This window comes from Urocampus carinirostris, chromosome 2, assembly GCF_059441175.1.
Source record: "Urocampus carinirostris isolate Australia breed hairy pipefish chromosome 2, RoL_Ucar_1.0, whole genome shotgun sequence".
NCBI classification, from domain to species: domain Eukaryota; kingdom Metazoa; phylum Chordata; class Actinopteri; order Syngnathiformes; family Syngnathidae; genus Urocampus; species Urocampus carinirostris.
This window is the reverse complement of record NC_142350.1, coordinates 31,915,327-31,935,743: the sequence shown is the minus strand read 5'-3', so window position 1 is coordinate 31,935,743 and position 20,417 is coordinate 31,915,327. Positions and strand designations below refer to the sequence as shown.

The 20,417-nt window shown below is 38.0% G+C and overlaps 1 protein-coding gene and 1 pseudogene across 2 annotated transcripts in view; one reads left to right on the top strand and one right to left on the bottom strand.

Moving 5' to 3' along the window:
* Positions 1–20,417, bottom strand: part of adcy2a (adenylate cyclase 2a) — a 91,308-nt gene that overhangs the window by 35,413 nt on the left and 35,478 nt on the right. For both annotated transcript variants that reach the window (XM_088326193.1, XM_088326194.1), the window contains exons 3-5: positions 15,894–16,055; positions 6,668–6,817; positions 2,545–2,693 (exon numbers count right to left, since the gene is read on the bottom strand). In XM_088326193.1, the coding sequence (XP_088182319.1) occupies positions 2,545–2,693; positions 6,668–6,817; positions 15,894–16,055 (461 nt within the window). The remainder of the gene's footprint in view (positions 1–2,544; positions 2,694–6,667; positions 6,818–15,893; positions 16,056–20,417) is intronic.
* On the top strand, positions 373–518 carry LOC148371657 (5.8S ribosomal RNA; annotated as a pseudogene).

Here is a 20,417-nt window from a genome sequence, read left to right as displayed (position 1 = left end):
ACCCTAGCACGGCGCGCTGTTCTCGTTTCCCGGCGCACGGTTTTGGTGCGGCTTCCGCTTCACTGACCCCCCCTAACCCCACAGGTCCCCCCAGCCACCCCTTTCCCCCGCGGCCGCCCGTCCGTCGGCCGGAGCCATCGAGGGCCTTGTAGCGCCATGTAGAGCCATCGCGGCCCGGCCTCCGCGCCGAGCGCCCGACCCGCTCAGCTTGTCGCGGTGTCGTGCGTATCGCGCCCGAAAGTACCCGCGCCGCGGGTTAGGGGCTCGCTCGCGGAAGCAACCGAACGGCACCCGCGGTGCGGCGCAAGTATAAACCCTGTCGTGAATTTGTCTCCGATCGTCCCGGGTGGACGTAAAATCGCCCAGCTGTACGACTCTTAGCGGTGGATCACTCGGCTCGTGCGTCGATGAAGATCGCAGCTTGCTGCGAGAACTAATGTGATTTGCAGCTGCGATTGGCTGGCAACCAGTTCAGGGTGTCCCCTGCCCACAGCCTGGAGATGGCTGGGATGGGCTCCAGCTCCCCCGCGACCCTAATAAGAATAAGATTTTCACTTTTTGCGGGTGGTTTTGCTCCCCATTAACCGGGTCTAAAAAAATAATAATTAAAAAAATTAATAAATAAAAATAAAAAATACATGTTTTTTTTTTTGAAGGTGCGCCGCTACTTCGCAGATTTTCACTGTACATATACATATACATATACATATTCATATACATATACATATACTGTATATATTTATACATATATTGTAGAAAAAAATGAAGGATCTGAGAGTCATGGTAGTTGTTGTGACAAAACAGAAACCCAAATACCTCTCCAATAGGTCTGTTTATAATTAATTTATTTGTTTTTAATCAAAATATATATTCACCTATTTAAATATTTTATTCACTTGTCACCACAACATATCCATTTATCTATTAGTTATACAGTCTCTATATTGTTCTAAGGAATGTTTAGCTGGGACAGAAGCCTTGAGTCTTAAATTACCTGGAGAAGAAAGAAAAATAACTAGTGTAAAGCTTGTGCCTAAGGAATTTCCCATTATCTTCTGTGTATAGCTTTGCTATATAAATGATTGCCAGCCCTTTTTGAGGCACGTGTGAAACCGTTACAGCTTTTTTCTGTACTTACAAGTCCAGAATATTCAGTTTTATTTATTAATAGTATTTCATTTATCAAAGCAAAAACTTCAAACCGCTCAGTCTCACATTTGTTTTAACCCATTCTGTCTCGTGCATCGGATGTTAATTCAAAGACGTGGAGGGAGAAAAGTCTTTCCTTCTTCAAATAACAAAAATGTGCGCCCTTCATTAAAAACGATCAGACAAAAGAAAATGAGAAATGGACAGCACACTGACAAGATTGGAGAAGTGACAGAACGATCATGATGCCATTTAGCAGCATGATTCTCTTAAACTGTAAATAAGTTCTAAAGTGCTAAATATGTCATGACACACAAGCGTGGTTCCCAACAAGCTTATGAATAAGTTTCACAAAAGAAATTTGTTCATGAAAGAAGTCATCAGATTTTTAGCAAGCACAAGCCTTTCAATAACCTCGGTGTAACTTTTGTCCCTGGATTGCCCTTGAGAACTCCCCTCCTTATAAATATGTATTCTTTAAAATGCATCTTGGCTGCCATTAAAAGTATAATGTGCTCAAGGCCAACCTTTAAACAATGTGAATATCATGGCTACATCTTTTTGTATTTCGTAAATGTGTTTGATGGCCTGGAGAGGGATGAACTTGCCAAAGACAAACCACAGGAAATGGTGCCCCCACTACCCTAGGGATCCAGCCACCAGCCAGCAAAATGTATTCATAAATTTCACCCCCCGGGGAGCAGGGCGGCTCAGTGGGTGGTTAGCATGTCCGTGGCACAGTTCTGAGGTCATGAGATCGAACCTTCCTGTGTGGAGTTTGCATGTTCTCTGCGTGTAAACGAGCAAGTAAGATGTCTGTCCATGTGTGCCTTACGACTGGCTGGCAACCAGTTCAGGTTCTCCCCTGCCCACTGCCCGAAGATGGCTGGGATGGGCTCCAGCACCCCCGGGACCCTACTGAGGATAAGCGGTGAAGATCATGGATGGATGGATGAAAATTTCACCCCTGTTTTAGTGGCATTAGTCTCAAAAACACCATCGACATATCAACTCAATGTCTGTGACTTTATATGATTTATTAGTGTCACCGTCAAAATAAAGAGCCACAGATTATTAAAGAAAAAGTGTAGAGGCTTTTGAGAATCATGGGATTGATTTTAAATGTAGTCCATCGTTAAATACTCATAGGGATAACATTAAATTAACGTGGGGCCCTCTTTAGGTTTCTGAGGCAATATAACTTTACATATTCATTTTTTTATCCTCTTAAGATTGTATGAAATAAATTGAATGCGCTAAACTGTACAGGGTCCAGAACAGTTTCTTCTAAAGCAAAATTTGATTGTTGTTTGCTGCAGGTCTCTGGAAAAGGGTTAACACGCTTTAAATTGGGCACAACTGCATCATAGTAATAAACAAAATGATAGTACATACCTGACATTAGTGTGTCTCTGAACATAAAGGTTGTGAAAATTATTTGTGTTCTCCATCTGACCAAAATTTGGTCCTTTTAGTCTCTGAATGATCTCTGCTTTCATCACACGGGCAATGTGTGCCGGCAACAACGACAACAGGAGCCGCTCCTGGAAAATACGGAAAAACAAACTCTGATTATGATTGGGATGGTATTTTTATCAATGGACTATTAAGAAGACAAATTAGATTAAATTGAAATTAAATTTTCATGCTCAACATTTCAAAAGTGAGTGTTATTTGACCACTAGATTTTGCTGTATTGTGTAGTGTAACTGAAAACGAGTGCTAAAAAGCACAAAGGTAAATACAATTTATGGAGACTTAAAGTGACCAAACTGCACCATTTGTTTCTCATTTCTTTGCCAAGCCTTTCAGGATTTTTTTTTGTTTTTTGGGTACCTGTAGAAGCATTTTGACGGACAGTTATAGCTACCTCTAGGTCAGTGCTTCTCAATCATTTTCTGTCATGGGTCAAGGGTGTGAAAGTCAAATAAGCAGAGGGACGAATTAATATTTTTGCTACAAGCCGGGGGCCGGAGAGATCAAACTTTTATTGAAAATGTTTTAAATGACCCATATAGCTTAGTGAAACTTCAGAAAACTAAGCATATACTGCAGTGTATATACAGATATGATCAGATAAATAAAGCTAAATAAACAGTTTAGTATAAAAAACATTGACTTAAAATATGTATTCAAGTAACATTAACAATAAACGTCTATACAACATAAAATCTAAGAAAAATGTATTTGAAAATGATAGTACTGTATGCTACATATACGCATTGCAGGAAGTAGCCAATCATATTGAAGGGTTCAGGTTCTTTCTCCCTGTCCATCCCATTTGCATTGTGGGAAATTTAATATTTGTCCGTATAAAAGATACCGGCTGGTTTTAATGAAGACCTAAGTTCATTTCAGAGACTGAAGAAAACTTTCTCAAGGGTGGTATGTGGCCCGCCCGACTTAAACTTTGACACTGGTGCTCTGGTTGAATCTCATGATATGTAAAATAAATATTTCTCAACCTATTAGTATTTAAAAATTAAATTATTTTTATATCGTAATTCGTTTATTTTTTAATTTGATTTATAAAGTGTTTCTTTACCACTGGGAGGCACTAAGTAATACACAATGTCCATTTAAACAAATAATTAAAAACAATTTAAAAGCAAGGCGACTAGTATATGTATACTGTATAAGCGAGAGATTCTTCCTGCTCCTATTTGTAACCCCCCCCAAAAAAATCCGCTGCTTTTTATTCGTCACATCTGCCGTGCCGATTTATTGTGACATTATTTTATGTCAGCTTGGCATCCAGTTTGACAACACGATTGATGAAAAAAAAATCGGGCAATGGTCATTGTTTTTTTGCTCCCTGCAGTAAAAAGGGGTGCTTCAATGTCACACTCCCCATTGTTATTGTCACCACCTGCGGCATGAACAAAAGCCCCGCTGAGCCCGCTCAGCTAACATTACTTTGAATATATGATGATAACATAGCCCCCTTTGGACTATTGTTTCCAAATGTACACTCTCACTATTCGATAGTTTGGATGAAAGAGCGATGCAAACAGCATCTTTCAGCAGAGCACTCTGCACAAAAGAAGTGTGTGCGTTTTTGTGTTATAATTGTTGCCCTGCAATTGTTTTTTTTTTTATGTCACAAAGGACTCTTTGTATTAACTAATTTTTTAACCGTAATTTTCGGACTATAAGGTGCACTTACAAACCCCAAATCTGAAATTCTGAATCTGAAAGTGCGCTTTATTACCCGTGCACTGCAGAATACCGGTGGACTAAATTGGAAATGCATACAACATTTATTCCTATGCGTTATTTCAGGAGATTTTACAATATACTATGTTAGATTATTAAATTAGAGTACTGAGTCTGATGTCATCATAACATGAATTTTCCAGCAAGTAAGTTTATTGTTTCATTAACACATCATTCCTTTGATGATCGAATTGTTCATTTTGGTTGTTGTAAATGCACATCATGTTTGTCTACATATTTTCGTGAAGTAGATAGATAGATAGATAGATAGATAGATAGATAGATAGATAGATAGATAGATAGATAGATAGATAGATAGATAGATAGATAGATAGATAGATAGATAGATAGATAGATAGATAGATAGATAGATAGATAGATAGATAGATAGATAGATAGATAGATAGATAGATAGATAGATAGATAGATAGATAGATAGATAGATAGATACTTTATTCATCCCCGCAGGGAAATTCACATTTCCAGCAGCATCCCTGAGCTGAGAACAATACAGTACTAAAGCAAAAAGAATACAATATACAATTATATTCAATATTCAAATACCCAATGTGACGTGCAAATGCCCACTGTAGCGTGTTACTGGCTGTATCCTTTCTTATCAAAAACTTTTCCAGGAATGGTCTTCCGCCCTTATCTTATAAGACAACCTTTGACGTCTCGGGAATATGCAGTACTAAATCTTGTAGAGGGAGTTATCGTTTCTTTTGCCCTGTAAAGCGAGCTCTTAGAGGTGCATCTTAGAGTTTCATGTTCCACTTTGAAAATCCACATCCCTTCCCTAGAAGACAAGGGGAGGAACATTCTTGCATGCCTTTTAGGAGAGCGCACTCGTAGCCAATATCTTGGTGGGAGTGTGCTTCCCATTGACTGGTCCTGAGTGCACTCTGATTTTGTCTTTATGTTGAAATTTTTAATAAATGTCCTCAACTGCATTGGTTCTCTCTCCAGCTTCATTTTTTTAAAGTCTGAATACTCGTCTGGTCCTGGAAAATAAAGTGGCGCGACATAAGAATGTCCTTTCGACTTCAACTACCATATTTGTGCAATGATAGCTATCTAATGGTTAGGTTTCGGCGCTCTTACCACCGTAACCGGGGTTCAATTTACTAGTCAATGTATACTGTATAATTTTGCGCTTGTGGTCAGCACCATTTTGTAACTGATCAATCCCTGCAATAATATATACCACAAGTGTATAAAAGGTGCCACGGTTACACAAATAAATATGGTAGCACTTACTGTAGCTTTAATTTCATGGATCTTATACTGTACCTGAAAACACTATTTTTGGGGGGTGCCCCCTATAGTGCAGAAAACATGGTATATTTATAATGTGTCTCTCCCCCCCGAAAAAAACAACTATATTTCCAGAGACCACATGGCTGTTGGAAGACGTCCTTTTGACACAATGGGAACCTTGCTTACTTATCTAGCACCACCCAAACATAAACCCATTTAAAGTAATATTTCCTTTTATTTGTTTTATTCCAAAGTATCCCAGAACATCTATCAAACAAGAAGTAAGGGTGAACATTGTACACCAGGGAACAGTGTTCCTCTGCCATGTAGTAAGAGATCGTTCGGGGGGACAGTGTAAAGTGGCCCCGTGTTTTGCTGAACTAAGATTCAAGTTACCTGTTTCTATTTAATTGCAAATGATGGAAACATAATATTTTTAAAACTATATGTCTAAAGACTTTGGAATTTAATTAGCTGTTTAATTTCTTTTTTTTTTTTTTTTTTTTGATAGCCAGAAACCTATGTTCCCTTTTCCGTAATGCAGAATGACAGTCCCCTCTTCGGCATAATAACGTGTTTGTGTGAGTGCGTGTGTGTCTGTGCAGGTTGCAGGAACCCATCAGCCCCCAGGCCAAGATGACACCTTTCATCCAGGCCATTCAACATAAACTGCAATGACACAAACTGGATTCACAAAGCAAGAAAAAAAGTAAATTTGCAACTTAAGACTGATAGTTACACGAAGGAAAAAAGGAAACACCAAATGTTTACTGCCCTGCACAGCAGCCATCCAAACATTAATCAACACCTTGCTCTCACACCTTAATCTCACTGCACGACACGCTGTGCATAGAAGATGATGCGCTTGAAACAACTTGACAGCATTAGGAGAGAGCATAAAAAGAATACGTCAGCAGATAATGTTACAAGTTTATTTAAGGAGCTCTGTAAAATATTAGCTCTCACAAAGTTATTGGTAGCATGTTGAACTAATTTACTGTATGTATTCAATGTGTGGAGACTCAATGGATGGTTTGTTTACCTGCTGCCTTTTTTCAAATTCCAGTTTAATGGGGGACTTGATGCAATTGCAGGTGTCTTGATAAGTCTGTTTGAGCGCCAACTCCATCAGGTGTTTGTGATACGCTCCTGCCATGTTCCCACACATGAAAATGATGATATTGGCCAAAATCTGGAAAATCAGACCAAAGTCATTTGTCAATGTCACTGATTATGTTAGAATTTAAGAGATTGCTATGGTGAAATTTCAGGTACTGGTAATTCAAACAGTCTGTACAGTGGCATGATTCGGGGTTCCCAGGAACCATTCTGAAGGAATTGTGACTTAAATGTAAAAGAGAAAAGTGAAATGAAAGTAACCATATAAATTCAAGAAGGTATAGCAAGAGGACGTCAATTGCAATGAAGGGCTGCCTTCTAGTCTCCCAACACGCTCAGTGCCGTTGATGAGTACTCAAAAATCCACTCCGAATGTGCTGGCAGCGAATAAGTTCAAAGGAGAGAGAATACTCATTTTATAAAACTAATATATCTAATCACGGCACTCTGATCAATATTGTTTTTTAGGGATTTAAATAGAGCAGTGTTTTCAACCTTTTTTGAGCCAGGCCATGTTTTTTACATTGGAAACATTTTGCGGCACACCACTAACCAAAAATGTTATAAAATGACACTGAACAGTAAGTTTATTTACAATATAATTTATGATACCCCCAGTTTTTACAGCACAGACGCTTGACAATGACATAATATTAGCTGAAAATGATTCATAAATGCTTTATAAAATAAAAAAATTAAAAAAGTGACATTGGATAATTTCTCACAGCACACCTGGCGATCTCTAACGGCACATTAGTGTGTCGCGGCACATTGGTTGAAAATCTTTGCAATAGAGAGCAAAATTCACAATTTATTGTATTACTTTCATCACAGCCGTTTTTCCATGTGCTGTTATATCATAATCTACAAACTTGAAATTGAATTAAGGGCGTTGACAAAAAGTGTTTTCATTTCTTTGCAATATTTTGTATTATTATTCTTTCGCGTTTTAAAGAATTACAATTTTATTTTGGCAAGAGGAAGTTTTATTTTTGAGATCCGAAATTGTGCTTGCGATAACTCCCTGGCGCTTAACACCACTAAGGGAGCTATTGCAATCACACTCCTCAAATCTCCGGGAAAGATTTAAAAACAAGAAAACATGTACGAAAACATAATAATTTTGTTCGGCACCTCATTTGTAAGTCTTAAGAATTTAAAATGCTCAAAATATCTTTTTAGAAGTCGACAGAACATCTGGGAAGCAAATTGACGCACTTTTGATTTAGGAAGGACCCCATAGCTTGGTAAGCTAATTCTGGAAAGTTCTTTTCATGATGAGAGCTAAGCTTTGGGGCTTGCATAAGTATTGTTCACGTTTCTATTTGAATCCTTGAAGTTTGTATATTTAAAGCATTTCTATTGTGTGAAAAGATAAACACAAACTTGTATTTTGATTTACTGCCCCAAAAGTGGTGTGTTTTGTAAAAATGGCTGTTGATATCTTTTTACAGTTTGTAAATGAAAATTACAAATTGTTCATTTTTGTAACACATTTTATTTTCCACTTGGGAAACAAAAGACAATTGTGTTGTGCATTTTGCTATTTGGATGATACTTGGAATTAGAACTGTGTTGTATTTTGTTGCTGTTATAAGCCTGTTCTTTATATAGGTCAGGTTTTTGAACCCCCCTAAAACTGAGCAGCCCCAGTTAAGCAAGGTAGACCTGACAGCTCCAGTCATCTTCCTTGAAACCTTTGAAGTCAATATTGATGGACCCTTGAAGTCAACATTCATGGCGAGCTTCTCACTTGGAGGATAGAACCCCACCACAGTTGTAGATTACCAAACTTATAGTTTTGATTTGATATGATTCGCAACCATAGCAGGAATTGTATTCCTTAAACACACTTAAATTAAGAAGGTCAGAAAATAATATATCATCGTCACAACATTGTTTTGGTTGTCTTCCCCTTTGATGATGTTAACCCACCAGGTTTGCGGGGTAACGGTATACATGTATCCGCTATACGTAATTAGAACACCAAAAGATGTAATTGTATTCTGTTACAGTTACAAACAAAAATATGTAATCAAATTACAAGTACATTTAGTCAAAAATAAGGTTTACTTTACAGGATTACATTTTATTTAAAAATTAATTTCATACACAGATTGCAGCGATAGACAAATTGTGTCTAACATCATTTTAATCACTGAATTTACACGATTTTAATCGCTGAGTTTACACGATGAGCATGAGCCGTATCTGTTGCACAGATTGCGAGTTTGTCACACTGTGTTGCAGGTAAAACCATAATTCTTTTTGTTTGTATTTTATTTCTCTTTAAATGTAGCACTCATGTTGTTGATTTTTTTCAAGCCTGCAGCTTCTTGGGACTTATTTGGCATTGGACAGTGGAGTTGCACTATAGTGATGAGTTCAGGAACATTGAGTAAATTTGATTGATTGTCATCTCTTTTTATTTTGCAGTTACAGTGGAACCTCAGTTTTCAAACGCTTCTCAGTTCAAACAAATCGGAGTCCAACCTAAAATTTAGAGAAATTCTTGCTTCGCTGTTCGGTCAAAAAATCGAAGTTCGAACGCCGGTAATCCGTGAGTGCGTACGCTAGGGTGCGATGCTGAGCGGCGTACGGGTGTAGATCGCTCTTTTCGTGACCAACTGTTATCGCGTGTGGACGTGCTTCGCTTTTAATATAGGTGTACGAAGTGTTTTAGCCCCTAATCTTGCCTCCAAAGAAAGTCAGTGCAAGCAGCAAAGTTGCTACAGGTGAAAAAAGAAAAGAAGTGCGTACAACTACTCCACCTGCGCCTTCTGCTGACCACCACAAAGGTAAGAAATCCTATTCATAATTCTTTTCTTTATCTTTTTTTTTATTTTTACTCGTTCATGTTAGCATAATCTTTCGTACGGAAGATTACGATAACGCGGATGTACGATTATCCTGGGTTAGCTTTATGTTTACGTTAAACATTCAGGGTGTTGGAATGGATTAAAACGGTTTACATTATTTTTAATGGGAAAAATGATTTCGGTGATCGAACAAATCGGTTTTCGAACAGGGTTCTGGAACGGATTATGGTCGAGAACCGAGGTTCCACTGTACTTGTTGTGCCAAATCCACTATTCAATCATTGTATCGTAATGCTAAAATGTTTTACTTAACCAAGTAAGTCTGAATATTGTCAAGAGGTTTGTCATCCCTGCTTCAAACTAGGAAAAAGTACATCCCAGACTTTGTTGAAAATGTGGAAATTAAACACTTAGTGTGTTCAAAACAATATGGTATTCTAATCAGAGTAAAACTTGTCTGCCATGTGAAAAACAAAGTTTTATTTTTGCTTAAGAAAATATACCACATGCTTAAAATTTCTATACCTTTTTATAGGATTTACCTGACCTTAATTCATTCCAATTCTATTTTCAAAGTTTCATTGTTCATTTATTGTTCAATTAAGTGATTATTTTTTACACAATCATGATTTTGTCTCTTATTAGCATATTTGGTGGTGGAGAAATCCAAAAGTAATCAAAATTAATCAAGTTACATTACTGTAATATTATAGAATCTTTATTACGTTACTGATTACATTTTCAACAGGAAACTAGAAACTGTATTGAAATACATTTTTAAAGTAACCCTCCCAACCCTGTAACCCAAAGGAAAATCTTGATATAAAATAAACATTCCACTTTCAAATAGGTCACTAGTGTCTTAGCAACAAAGCAAGGCATGGTTTCTTTTTGACACCTTAGAGTTGCAAAACAAGTGATGTCTAATATACCTCGAGGCTTTTGTTGGAGCGAAAATAAAAGCCGAAACTCCTTGACAACCACTGCTTGCGTACTTTCATTCCTTCCAGAAGTGAGCTTGGCACAAGCAAACTATTCTGACCTCTGATGAATTATTTAAAAGAACCTTCTATTTAGGCGTTATAAGGGAGCTGCCAAATTATTTAAAGATCAGTGTCAGTTGTAAATTCTTGATAATATCTTGCTGCAAGGGAATATTTGGAACAGAGGTATTCCTTGTTATGTGTTTTGGTGAAGGGAATTATTGATAATACAAAAACGACACCATATCATTTTGCAGTATATTTGGAAGTCTAACATTTCCTTACATTTACAATAAAATAAAGACAAATGTGTATTATCATGTTCTCTAAATCAAGCAGATTTTTTTTTCAATTTTAAAATATGCTGGCTTTATAATCATAGTAAATGTTATGAATAGAAAAAATTGAGATGAAAGATTACATCCATTGCAGCCTAATCACCCTGGAAGGGGGATTTACGTCAAGGTTTTTCACCCTTCTTTAAAGACCCGTTTTGAATATTAAATGCACACAATAACCACAAACATTTGTTCATTGCATCAAAGCTTCATGACTTATAAGAATGTCTAGTTCAACAAAATAAAGTAGTAATGGAAAATTATAACTAAATTATAAAACTCTTTAAGTGAAATTGTTAGATTTGATAGGGTCGGTGTGAGTATATCCACTGAGAAAAACAACAGGGACGTGTATTATTATTTTTATTAAGGTACAGTAAAACTCGGATAAGTCGGACTCGCATAAGTCGGATTCTCGGATAAGTCGGACAAATTGCGTGGAACGTTTGTTCTCTAGGCTTTTCTGTAGTATTACACCTCGCATAAGTCGGATTTTATAAGTCGGATCCTCGCCTAAGTCGGATGGATTTTTCCGTACAATTGACCCTTTTTAATGGTTTTCGCCTCTGATAAGTCGGATCGGTATCAGGTCGCCTAGGACATCTCCCAAATCTGCCCTCCCAGATTTTCCGGGAAGATTTCTTGATGTGACGTGGCGTTCCGTGATTGGCAGAGGCTATTCATCAAACTCCTCCTCAGTGTTGAATGATAGCACTCTCAATCACAGCACGCGGTCATAGAACAAAGCCTCGTAATCATAATCCCATTGTTTCTTATTACAGTAGTGCTAGCATTCAAATTGAATTTGTGTGAATTTCTTTGGACTTCCTTGCGGTCTGTGCGGTCTACGGTGTGGCGATGGCCTCAAGTTCTAAAACCAAAGGCAGGAGTCTCAAGACTAGAACGTATGAAGAAAAGCTCGCTATCATTGAATTCCAAGAAAAGAATCAGCACATGAAGCAAAAAGACAACGCGGCGAAGTTTGGAATGAGCCCTCAAACTTTGAGCGACATTCTGAAAAGCAAGAAGAAGATAAAAGATATGTGTGCGACAGATTTTAGAGCTCCGACCGCTAAAAGGCAGAGGGTAAGAACTTTTTTGATAATAAATCACGTTCATGTTACAAGATATCATTGCTTGGTATTTCATTTTACATATACAAGTATGCACTTTTCTAAGAGTTAAATTTCTTCTTAGTTCGAAATTTTGCGACCTCGGATAAGTCGGATCCTCGGATAAGTCGGATGAAAATGACCGGTCCATCTGGATCCGACTTATCCGAGTTTTACTGTATATTAACCTATAGTTAATATATTTAAAATGAATAAAAGGGAAAACATATCTAGCAGTTGTGTTGTAATACCCCTCAGTAATAGTCAGGCATCCATTTAAAATATTTCTTTTGTGGCAAAAAACACTTTTATTTATTTATATAATCATCTTGAGGTTCATTTTATTAATTCAAATTTGGGGGTATACTGGCTTCAACAGACCCAGGGACCCTTAGAAAAAAATATTTTATATATATATATATATATATATATATATATATATATATATATATATACCACAGCCATATCCCCCTAGTGGGAGGTGGCTAGTCATTTCTGGCTCTTTTTGGGAGATTGATTCAGAGCAGGGGATTCCCAGCCCCCTCGCTCAACCCAACTGAGGTGTTGGGAGTCATTAGGTGACCAAACCCCCCAATTCCAACCCCTAATGCTGAACGCCAAGCAGGGAGGCAACGGGTACCAATGTTTAAGTCTTAGGTATGACTCGGCCGAGGCTTGAACCACAACCTCCCAGTCTCGGGGCGGGCGCCATAGCCCCAAGGCCACCGAGCTAAATATAATACAGTAAACCTCGGATAAGTCGGATCCAGATGGACCGGTCATTTTCATCCGACTTATCCGAGGATCCGACTTATCCGAGGTCGCAAAATTTCGAACTAAGAAGAAATTTAACTCTTAGAAAAGTGCATACTTGTATATGTAAAATGAAATACCAAGCAATGATATCTTGTAACATGAACGTGATTTATTATCAAAAAAGTTCTTAAAATGAACATGAACATGGTTGATATGAACTATGGTTAATAATACACTGTATATGAACTGGTTATGTAATTTTATCCGTACGATTCATCGTCCGTTAGATTCGTAAGTCTGTTAGGTTCGGAGTTACATTGTACTCATTTGAAAAAGTCTGTAATTTTGGTTTGTTGCATAGATAACTGGGATTGTTTCAGCAGCAACGTCTCCATCTGATCGGCAAGGTCTTCGAGTTCTGGGCATGCAGCAAGGCCGTAATACCTCAAAGTGCGCAGTGCACTGTAGGCGTCGTTGAGTTTCGGGGGCGGTCTTTCAACGTCCATTTGCTCATCCTCCTCCTCGTCACGAAGGAGACCTTCCTCCGCTGAAGGATCACGAACGACTTCAACAATTTGTTCATCTGTTAATTCCTGGACAGTTTCTACATTGTCGTCTACGCAGAGATAATCATCAGGGTTACTTGGAACTGCCTCTCCAAACAAGTCTCGTAGTCGCGACCATATGTTCCGGAAGTTTGTCACTTCCTCTTCTGAAGTGTCCTCCACGACCTCTGGTGATTCGTCACGGACTTGATCGTCGGTTCCTACATCGTCAGCGATCTCTGCAGGTCTCTCAAAACCAGCTTTTCGGTAACAGTTTTCGATGGTCTTGGCAGTCACTCGCTTCCACGCAGACTTAAGTGCGATTACTGCGTCCAAAATCGTCCATGAGAACGGAGGAGCGTTATCATCTGTTGCCTCAAGTCTTCGCAATGCCAGTGTACGTCTGTAGAAATACTTCAGGTTTTTTATGATACCCGAGTCCATCGGCTGGGTGTGCGAAGTGGTATTTGGTGGTAAAAACACCAATTCGATATTGTTCAGTTCAATGGTTGGATGCGCCGGACAATTATCCACCACCATAACGATCTTCCTCTTTTCGAACGCCATCCTCCTGTCCAACTTTTTCAGCCAAGCTTCAAACAACGACGACAGCATCCAAGCCTTCTTGTTGGCCTCATACAGCACCGGAACTTCTACGTTTTTAAAGGCTCTCGGTTTTTTACTTTTTCCGATAACCAGCAACGGCAACTTATCAGTACCGTCCATATTGGAACCCACAAGCACTGTCAGTCGAGATTTTGGTTGTTTCGCACCGTGATGAGATTGTCCAATAAAACCGATGGAATTATCCGGCAAAAGCAGCCAAAAGAGGCCCGTCTCGTCCGCGTTATAAATATCCTTTGGCTCATAATTCTTGAGTATTTCTCGCAGTTTTCCGCTTTTCCATTCTTCAACAACCTCTGTATCCACTCCGCCCGACTCCCCGGCTTTAGTAATCCGCCCAAGTCCATATCGTTTTTTGAACCTGTCGATCCACGCTGGTGCAAGTTCAGCCGATTCCGGTGAAAACTGTTGGCGAAATTTGTTAGCTTGCATTAGCATCATTCCACAGTCAATTCTGATTTCAGGCCTCGATGATTTTTGACGGAACCACAAAATCAGTGCTTTGTCGACATCTGGATGATCATTTACCCTCTGCCTTTTAGCGGTCGGAGCTCTAAAATCTGTCGCACACATATCTTTTATCTTCTTCTGGCTTTTCAGAATGTCGCTCAAAGTTTGAGGGCTCATTCCAAACTTCGCCGCGATGTCTTTTTGCTTCATGTGCTGATTCTTTTCTTGGAATTCAATGATAGCGAGCTTTTCTTCATACGTTCTAGTCTTGAGACTCCTGCCTTTGGTTTTAGAACTTGAGGCCATCGCCACACCGTAGACCGCACAGACCGCAAGGAAGTCCAAAGAAATTCACACAAATTCAATTTGAATGCTAGCACTACTGTAATAAGAAACAATGGGATTATGATTACGAGGCTTTGTTCTATGACCGCGTGCTGTGATTGAGAGTGCTATCATTCAACACTGAGGAGGAGTTTGATGAATAGCCTCTGCCAATCACGGAACGCCACGTCACATCAAGAAATCTTCCCGGAAAATCTGGGAGGGGTGAAAATCTTCCCGGAAAATCTGTGAGGAGTGAAAATCTTCCCGGAAAATTCCATCGCTTACTGCCACTGGAGGCTGAAATTTAGAGCATTTGGGAGATGTCCTAGGCGACCTGATACCGATCCGACTTATCAGAGGCGAAAACCATTAAAAAGGGTCAATTGTACGGAAAAATCCATCCGACTTAGGCGAGGATCCGACTTATAAAATCCGACTTATGCGAGGTGTAATACTACAGAAAAGCCTAGAGAACAAACGTTCCACGCAATTTGTCCGACTTATCCGAGAATCCGACTTATGCGAGTCCGACTTATCCGAGGTTTACTGTATATGTATGGATGATAAAGCCTAACAAGATAACAAAGAGATGAGAAACAAAATGAGTCATGTAATTTTTTTAGCCTACCCCTCCGACCCGTCTCTATGGGACGTATTACCTAAAAACGAACTAATTAATTTTCCCCAGGCTGAGCATTTTTTGAGTTTTTCTGTGTCATAATGTAGGTTTGAGACCAGGGAATGTTGTAATGGTGGTCTGTGAAGCTTTTTGTGATTGAGGGCTATACAAACTAATGTGACTTAATTATACTGTATGCATCATTTCAAACAATGTCCACATGCAATCAGTCTGGCTGTCGACTTGTAGCCATTGTTTTTTATTTCGCCCTTTCTCTGTTTGACTTTGACACCCCTGATTGAACTCATTCCAATTTCTAGAGTAAGAATGACTGGTAGAGTTCAAAATGATCCTTATCTGTTTAGTCCATAGTATATTCAATGCTAAGTAAAATGAACGTGTTTTATGAGGAATACCTGAAATATGACAATATTATAACTTTTGTTTAAGTTTTTAAAGATCCTGACAAATAACAACCCCACTTATGCAACAAAAGGTTAAAACAAAGATCAAAATGTCCATTTCGCAACAAAACCACACCCAAAGTGGTATTGTCAATTTGATGGTAAACCTTACCTGCCATACTACGGGTTCCATGTGATCGGCTGTATCAGACAGACATACGCTCAGCACAGCAGTATGCGAGGCCGATGTGACAACACTGGCAATTATGGCGTCCCGCATGGAGAACGGCAGCATTGTGTACACCACAAAAACAATGAACAGAAAGAAGGATACCTGAAAAGAAAATCATGTTGTCAAACCTGCAAAGAACTGTTTTTGGAAAACATGACTGTTGTACGAAGCTCATCTAGGATAAAACAAATAAACTAACAAATAAATACATAAGTTCTGTATATAAAGTATAAATGTTATTGTTAAATATTAAAATCTTCAGTAGAAAATAGATACAATATTTTTTAATCTCATGGATCACATGTCAAAATCAAGGCCCACGAGCAACATCCGGCCTGCAAGGTTTTCTTGATACATGATTGTATCATATACCAGAGACCTTTAGGTATTTGTTTTTCACTGTACATTACTTCTCCTTGAAGAAAGTATTGTTTATAGTGAATAGATTTTTACACTTAATTTTACAGTAATTCAATCCAATTTTATTTTTGGGAAATGCTTTGGTTGCGTGTTTTGTAGAAAATTTCTATTTTTATTATTATTATTACTATTATTATTTTGAAGTAAATGTTGCCCAGTTTTGCCAAAATAAAAACTATAGGCTTCTGTTATGTCTATTACCCAACACCTCCAAATAAAACACACATATAGAGACAAGTGACATTAATATTTGCTTATGAGGAGATGTTTCACAGTCAAAGCCTGATTCACATCTGACCAAAACTGCAACAGTTTTCTTATATTATTACAAACAATTGAGTCACAGGGTTGATGGGGTAGGAGAGTTTAACATAGCAAGAGGACACCATCATAAAACAAACTTCAAACAGATCGGAGAAAAATAAACATGAGAATGCAGCAGCTTCTATTTTTCAGGCGATTGGTTGAGTGGTTCACAAGGTGATCAAACTCCTTAAAGCAAGTTAAACATATTACTCAATTTTAGGAACCCTATATAATTAGATAGATAGATAGATAGATAGATACTTTGTTCATCCCCGAAGGGAAATTCACATTTCCAGCAGCATCCCTGAGCTGAGAACAATCGAGAACAATCGAAAATAACACGGGAGCTGCTGGAGTGGCTGCCATTCGTGACGGCGCCGGAAGAAAAGATTCAATTTGAATCATGTACAAACAAACAAACAATTGAATCATGTACAAACAAACAAACAAGTCAATTCTAATTCCAATTCTAATTATAACATTGTAGTAAATGAATAACAAATGTATTTACAATTATCACAGCTTCTGATAGTGCCTCAATATTACCAGCTTTTTTCATTTAAAGGGACAGTGTGTATTAATTAGCGCCTACTAGTGGTAGACATTATTATTTGTTAATAAGCAAAAATACATGAACAATCATTTTACATGCATTTTTTAAAAATTACTCGTACGTCGAGAAATTTGAATTCATTTTACATAACATGAGCTTCGCCTAGAGGAAGCAGACATAAATAATAATAATAATATAAATGTCATTCATCTTGCTGATATGGGTGACCAAAAACTAAAAACCTTGTTAAACACTGGGCAAACAAGTTCAAAAAAATATTGTGGTTTTGTCACTTTGTGTCTAAGTAATTTGTATTCTTCCTTTGATTGAATTGAATTGTGTTGTAAAACATTGTACGCAAAGAGATTAGACATGGCACTTAAGGGTAAACATGAAATAAAGAGGAAATAAAGATAAAAGACTATCCGGATAGATAGGCTAAACATATTTCAGAACTAGTGCTGGTCTAAGTTATAATAATATGTAATGATTAATAATATAATGTCATATACAGTATTATAATGTTCTTTTTAGCGCACGTTTTTGTTTGCACTTCACAATACAGCAATATCTTGTGGTCAACTAATACACACTTTTCCTTCCATGATCAAATTATGGGGATTTGTATGTCAACTAAATTTGCCTTTTGTTCCTGTTGAAAATGAAATACTACTTACAGAACATTGCTTTACTTATCAGATCATATCAAATGTATTTGTTAGCTTTTCTGTAGGTTAGCGTGTAGCCAATTTATTTTTGTATATTTGTAGATGATCATTTAAATCTAAGTTGTCGATTTCTTTTCTTGAAAAATTATGCTATACTGTGCTGTCTACCATGAAGGTGAAATAATGAAAATACTCATTAAATACACAATGGTGCATCCAAACAATGCTCCAATGCACAATTGTATGCCCTCATTTATGATCATGAAATGTAAAAATTGTTTATCAAATATCTTAGTTGGCATTATCAGCACTTGCAGCCAAGCAACAAGGAACATTCATTGCACCATTTAAATTCTAAGTAAATAAAATTGGATTTAAATCAAATAATAATTAATCATTTAGGAAATGGTTTTTCTTTAAAACTTGTGTGTGGGGATAGTTTAATTGGTTGCTCTGCTGCTACTGAAGTACCCCTGAATGTGTTACTTACTCCCAATCCTTCTATATAATCCACCAAAAACATCATTTTTTAAAAGAAACCTAACCTAAAAAATGTGTGTGTTTTTTAGCTACCGAACTAAGAGTTATGTTTACAAATTTGCCAATCCTGCTGATATAGGCAGAACTGTACACCATTTGAGCCTTTGCTTTCAACTGTTCACTCTAATCTCACACAGCAATGCATATACTTCTGTTTTAAACTTTATGAAATTTCAGGGCTAAGGAAGTTGTTCTTTGAAATTGTGGTACTGTATTTTAATTTAATTAATTAAATAATCTTTTATTTGGCCATAACATACCATCATGATATTATTTAATAGTGGCCTATAATCACTGTAGATGCAATAGCTCCTGAGTAGTCATGATAACACATATCTTTATCTAATACTCCACGTTACTAGTGGGAGGTGCATAAAACTATCCACCCAAAATGATGATTTTGGAAAAAATAAAAATAAAAAAAACAGAAACAAAACCTTTGTCTACCACCTTTTTTCTTACAATTGTATGAAATTAATGGCAACTTTCTATTCTTAAAGGCGAGTTGTCTCTTTTGAAGTGTCCTTAAACACTTAAAACAAAATATTTGTATGTGTTCACAATGCCCAACTTTGTTCAAAGAACCTCAACCCTTTATTTTCCACTGCGTCTATCTGCTGTTATGTAACTTTTATCAGAGCTGTTTGGGGGAATACACAAGGTTCAAGGAATGATGGTTGAGGGTAGTGCAGGAGAGTGACGTTATGCTGGTCTGTGAATTTTTTTTGTCTATTTGCTAGTGTAGCATGAAAATGGTGAATGTAAGAAAAGGCTTGTTTCAAATACAGTCCAAACCCCAAACCAAATCTCCAAAAAGAAAAAAAGTAGAGTTTATTTGAGCATGTGTAAGAAATGCACGTAATTGCATGTGCATCACGATAGAGCATACTGACTGCCCTCATGACTTTAAGCCAGAGACTGGCAGGAGAGTGTAACACATTTCCAAAATCCGTACAGCTCCTTTAAAATTCCTAATTGATCATTCCTATCATATACCGGTTCACAGATCCCTTAACCGCATCAGTTGTCAGGGCACCAATGAGGACACAACTCTGGACAGCTTTCTCCACTGTGATCAGTTCCTGTCCTGTTTTTGGGTCGTGGTAAAGTTAGCACCAGTCCATTCCATAATGTGGTCGGCCTAGTTCTTTTTAGGTCTTCCTCTCCTTCTGCCTGCTTGGACTGTGCCCTGGAAAATTATCTTGGTCAGTCCTGGTGATCTTGTGACGTGACCATACCACTGAAGTTTTCGTCTGCGCACAGTTAACAACAGTTCTTCCTAGGGTCCAATGTGCGCATCCCTTTGTTTGTCACACGGGCTAGATAGCTAATGCCTAAGTTTCCTGTAGCACTGCTGCTCTATGGCCTGGATTTTCTTTTCCAGTTTTGCTGTGAGAGTCCATGTCTCGCAAATGTAAAGTAAGATGGAAGTAACCAGCGCTTGCATGAGTCTGATCTTTGATTTAACTCCTATGTTCTTGTCCCTCCAGATGGGTCTAAGTCTGGCAAGTATTGTTGTGGTTTGAGCTATCTTGGCCATGATTTCTGGTTCTTACCCCTCTTCCGAGTCAGCGGACCAGCACCTGGACCTGAAGCATGTCAATGCCTGCATCGACCAGCCGACAGACACAGGAAGCTTTATTACAAAGTTTCAAAAAAAAGAAAAAAAAGGAATACAAGTAAAACGGTATGCACTCTGTACTGATTGATCAGGGAAGCGCCCTTCCACCAGGAGGCAAGGAGTGCGCTCCCCCCAAAAGGCAAGCAAGAATGTTTCTGCCAATCTCTTATACTAAGGAATATTTGCAAAAATGTCTCAAAATACTGCAAATGAGGATACCAACGTCAGTGCAGACACACTGGGCAAAAGAGAAAGTGTGTGCGAGTCCTGTCCTGTGTATAGGAAAGTCTCTTAACAGTGAACTTAAATTGTGTGAAGAACTTCCATTTAAAATATTTTTTTGTGATTTATAGCTC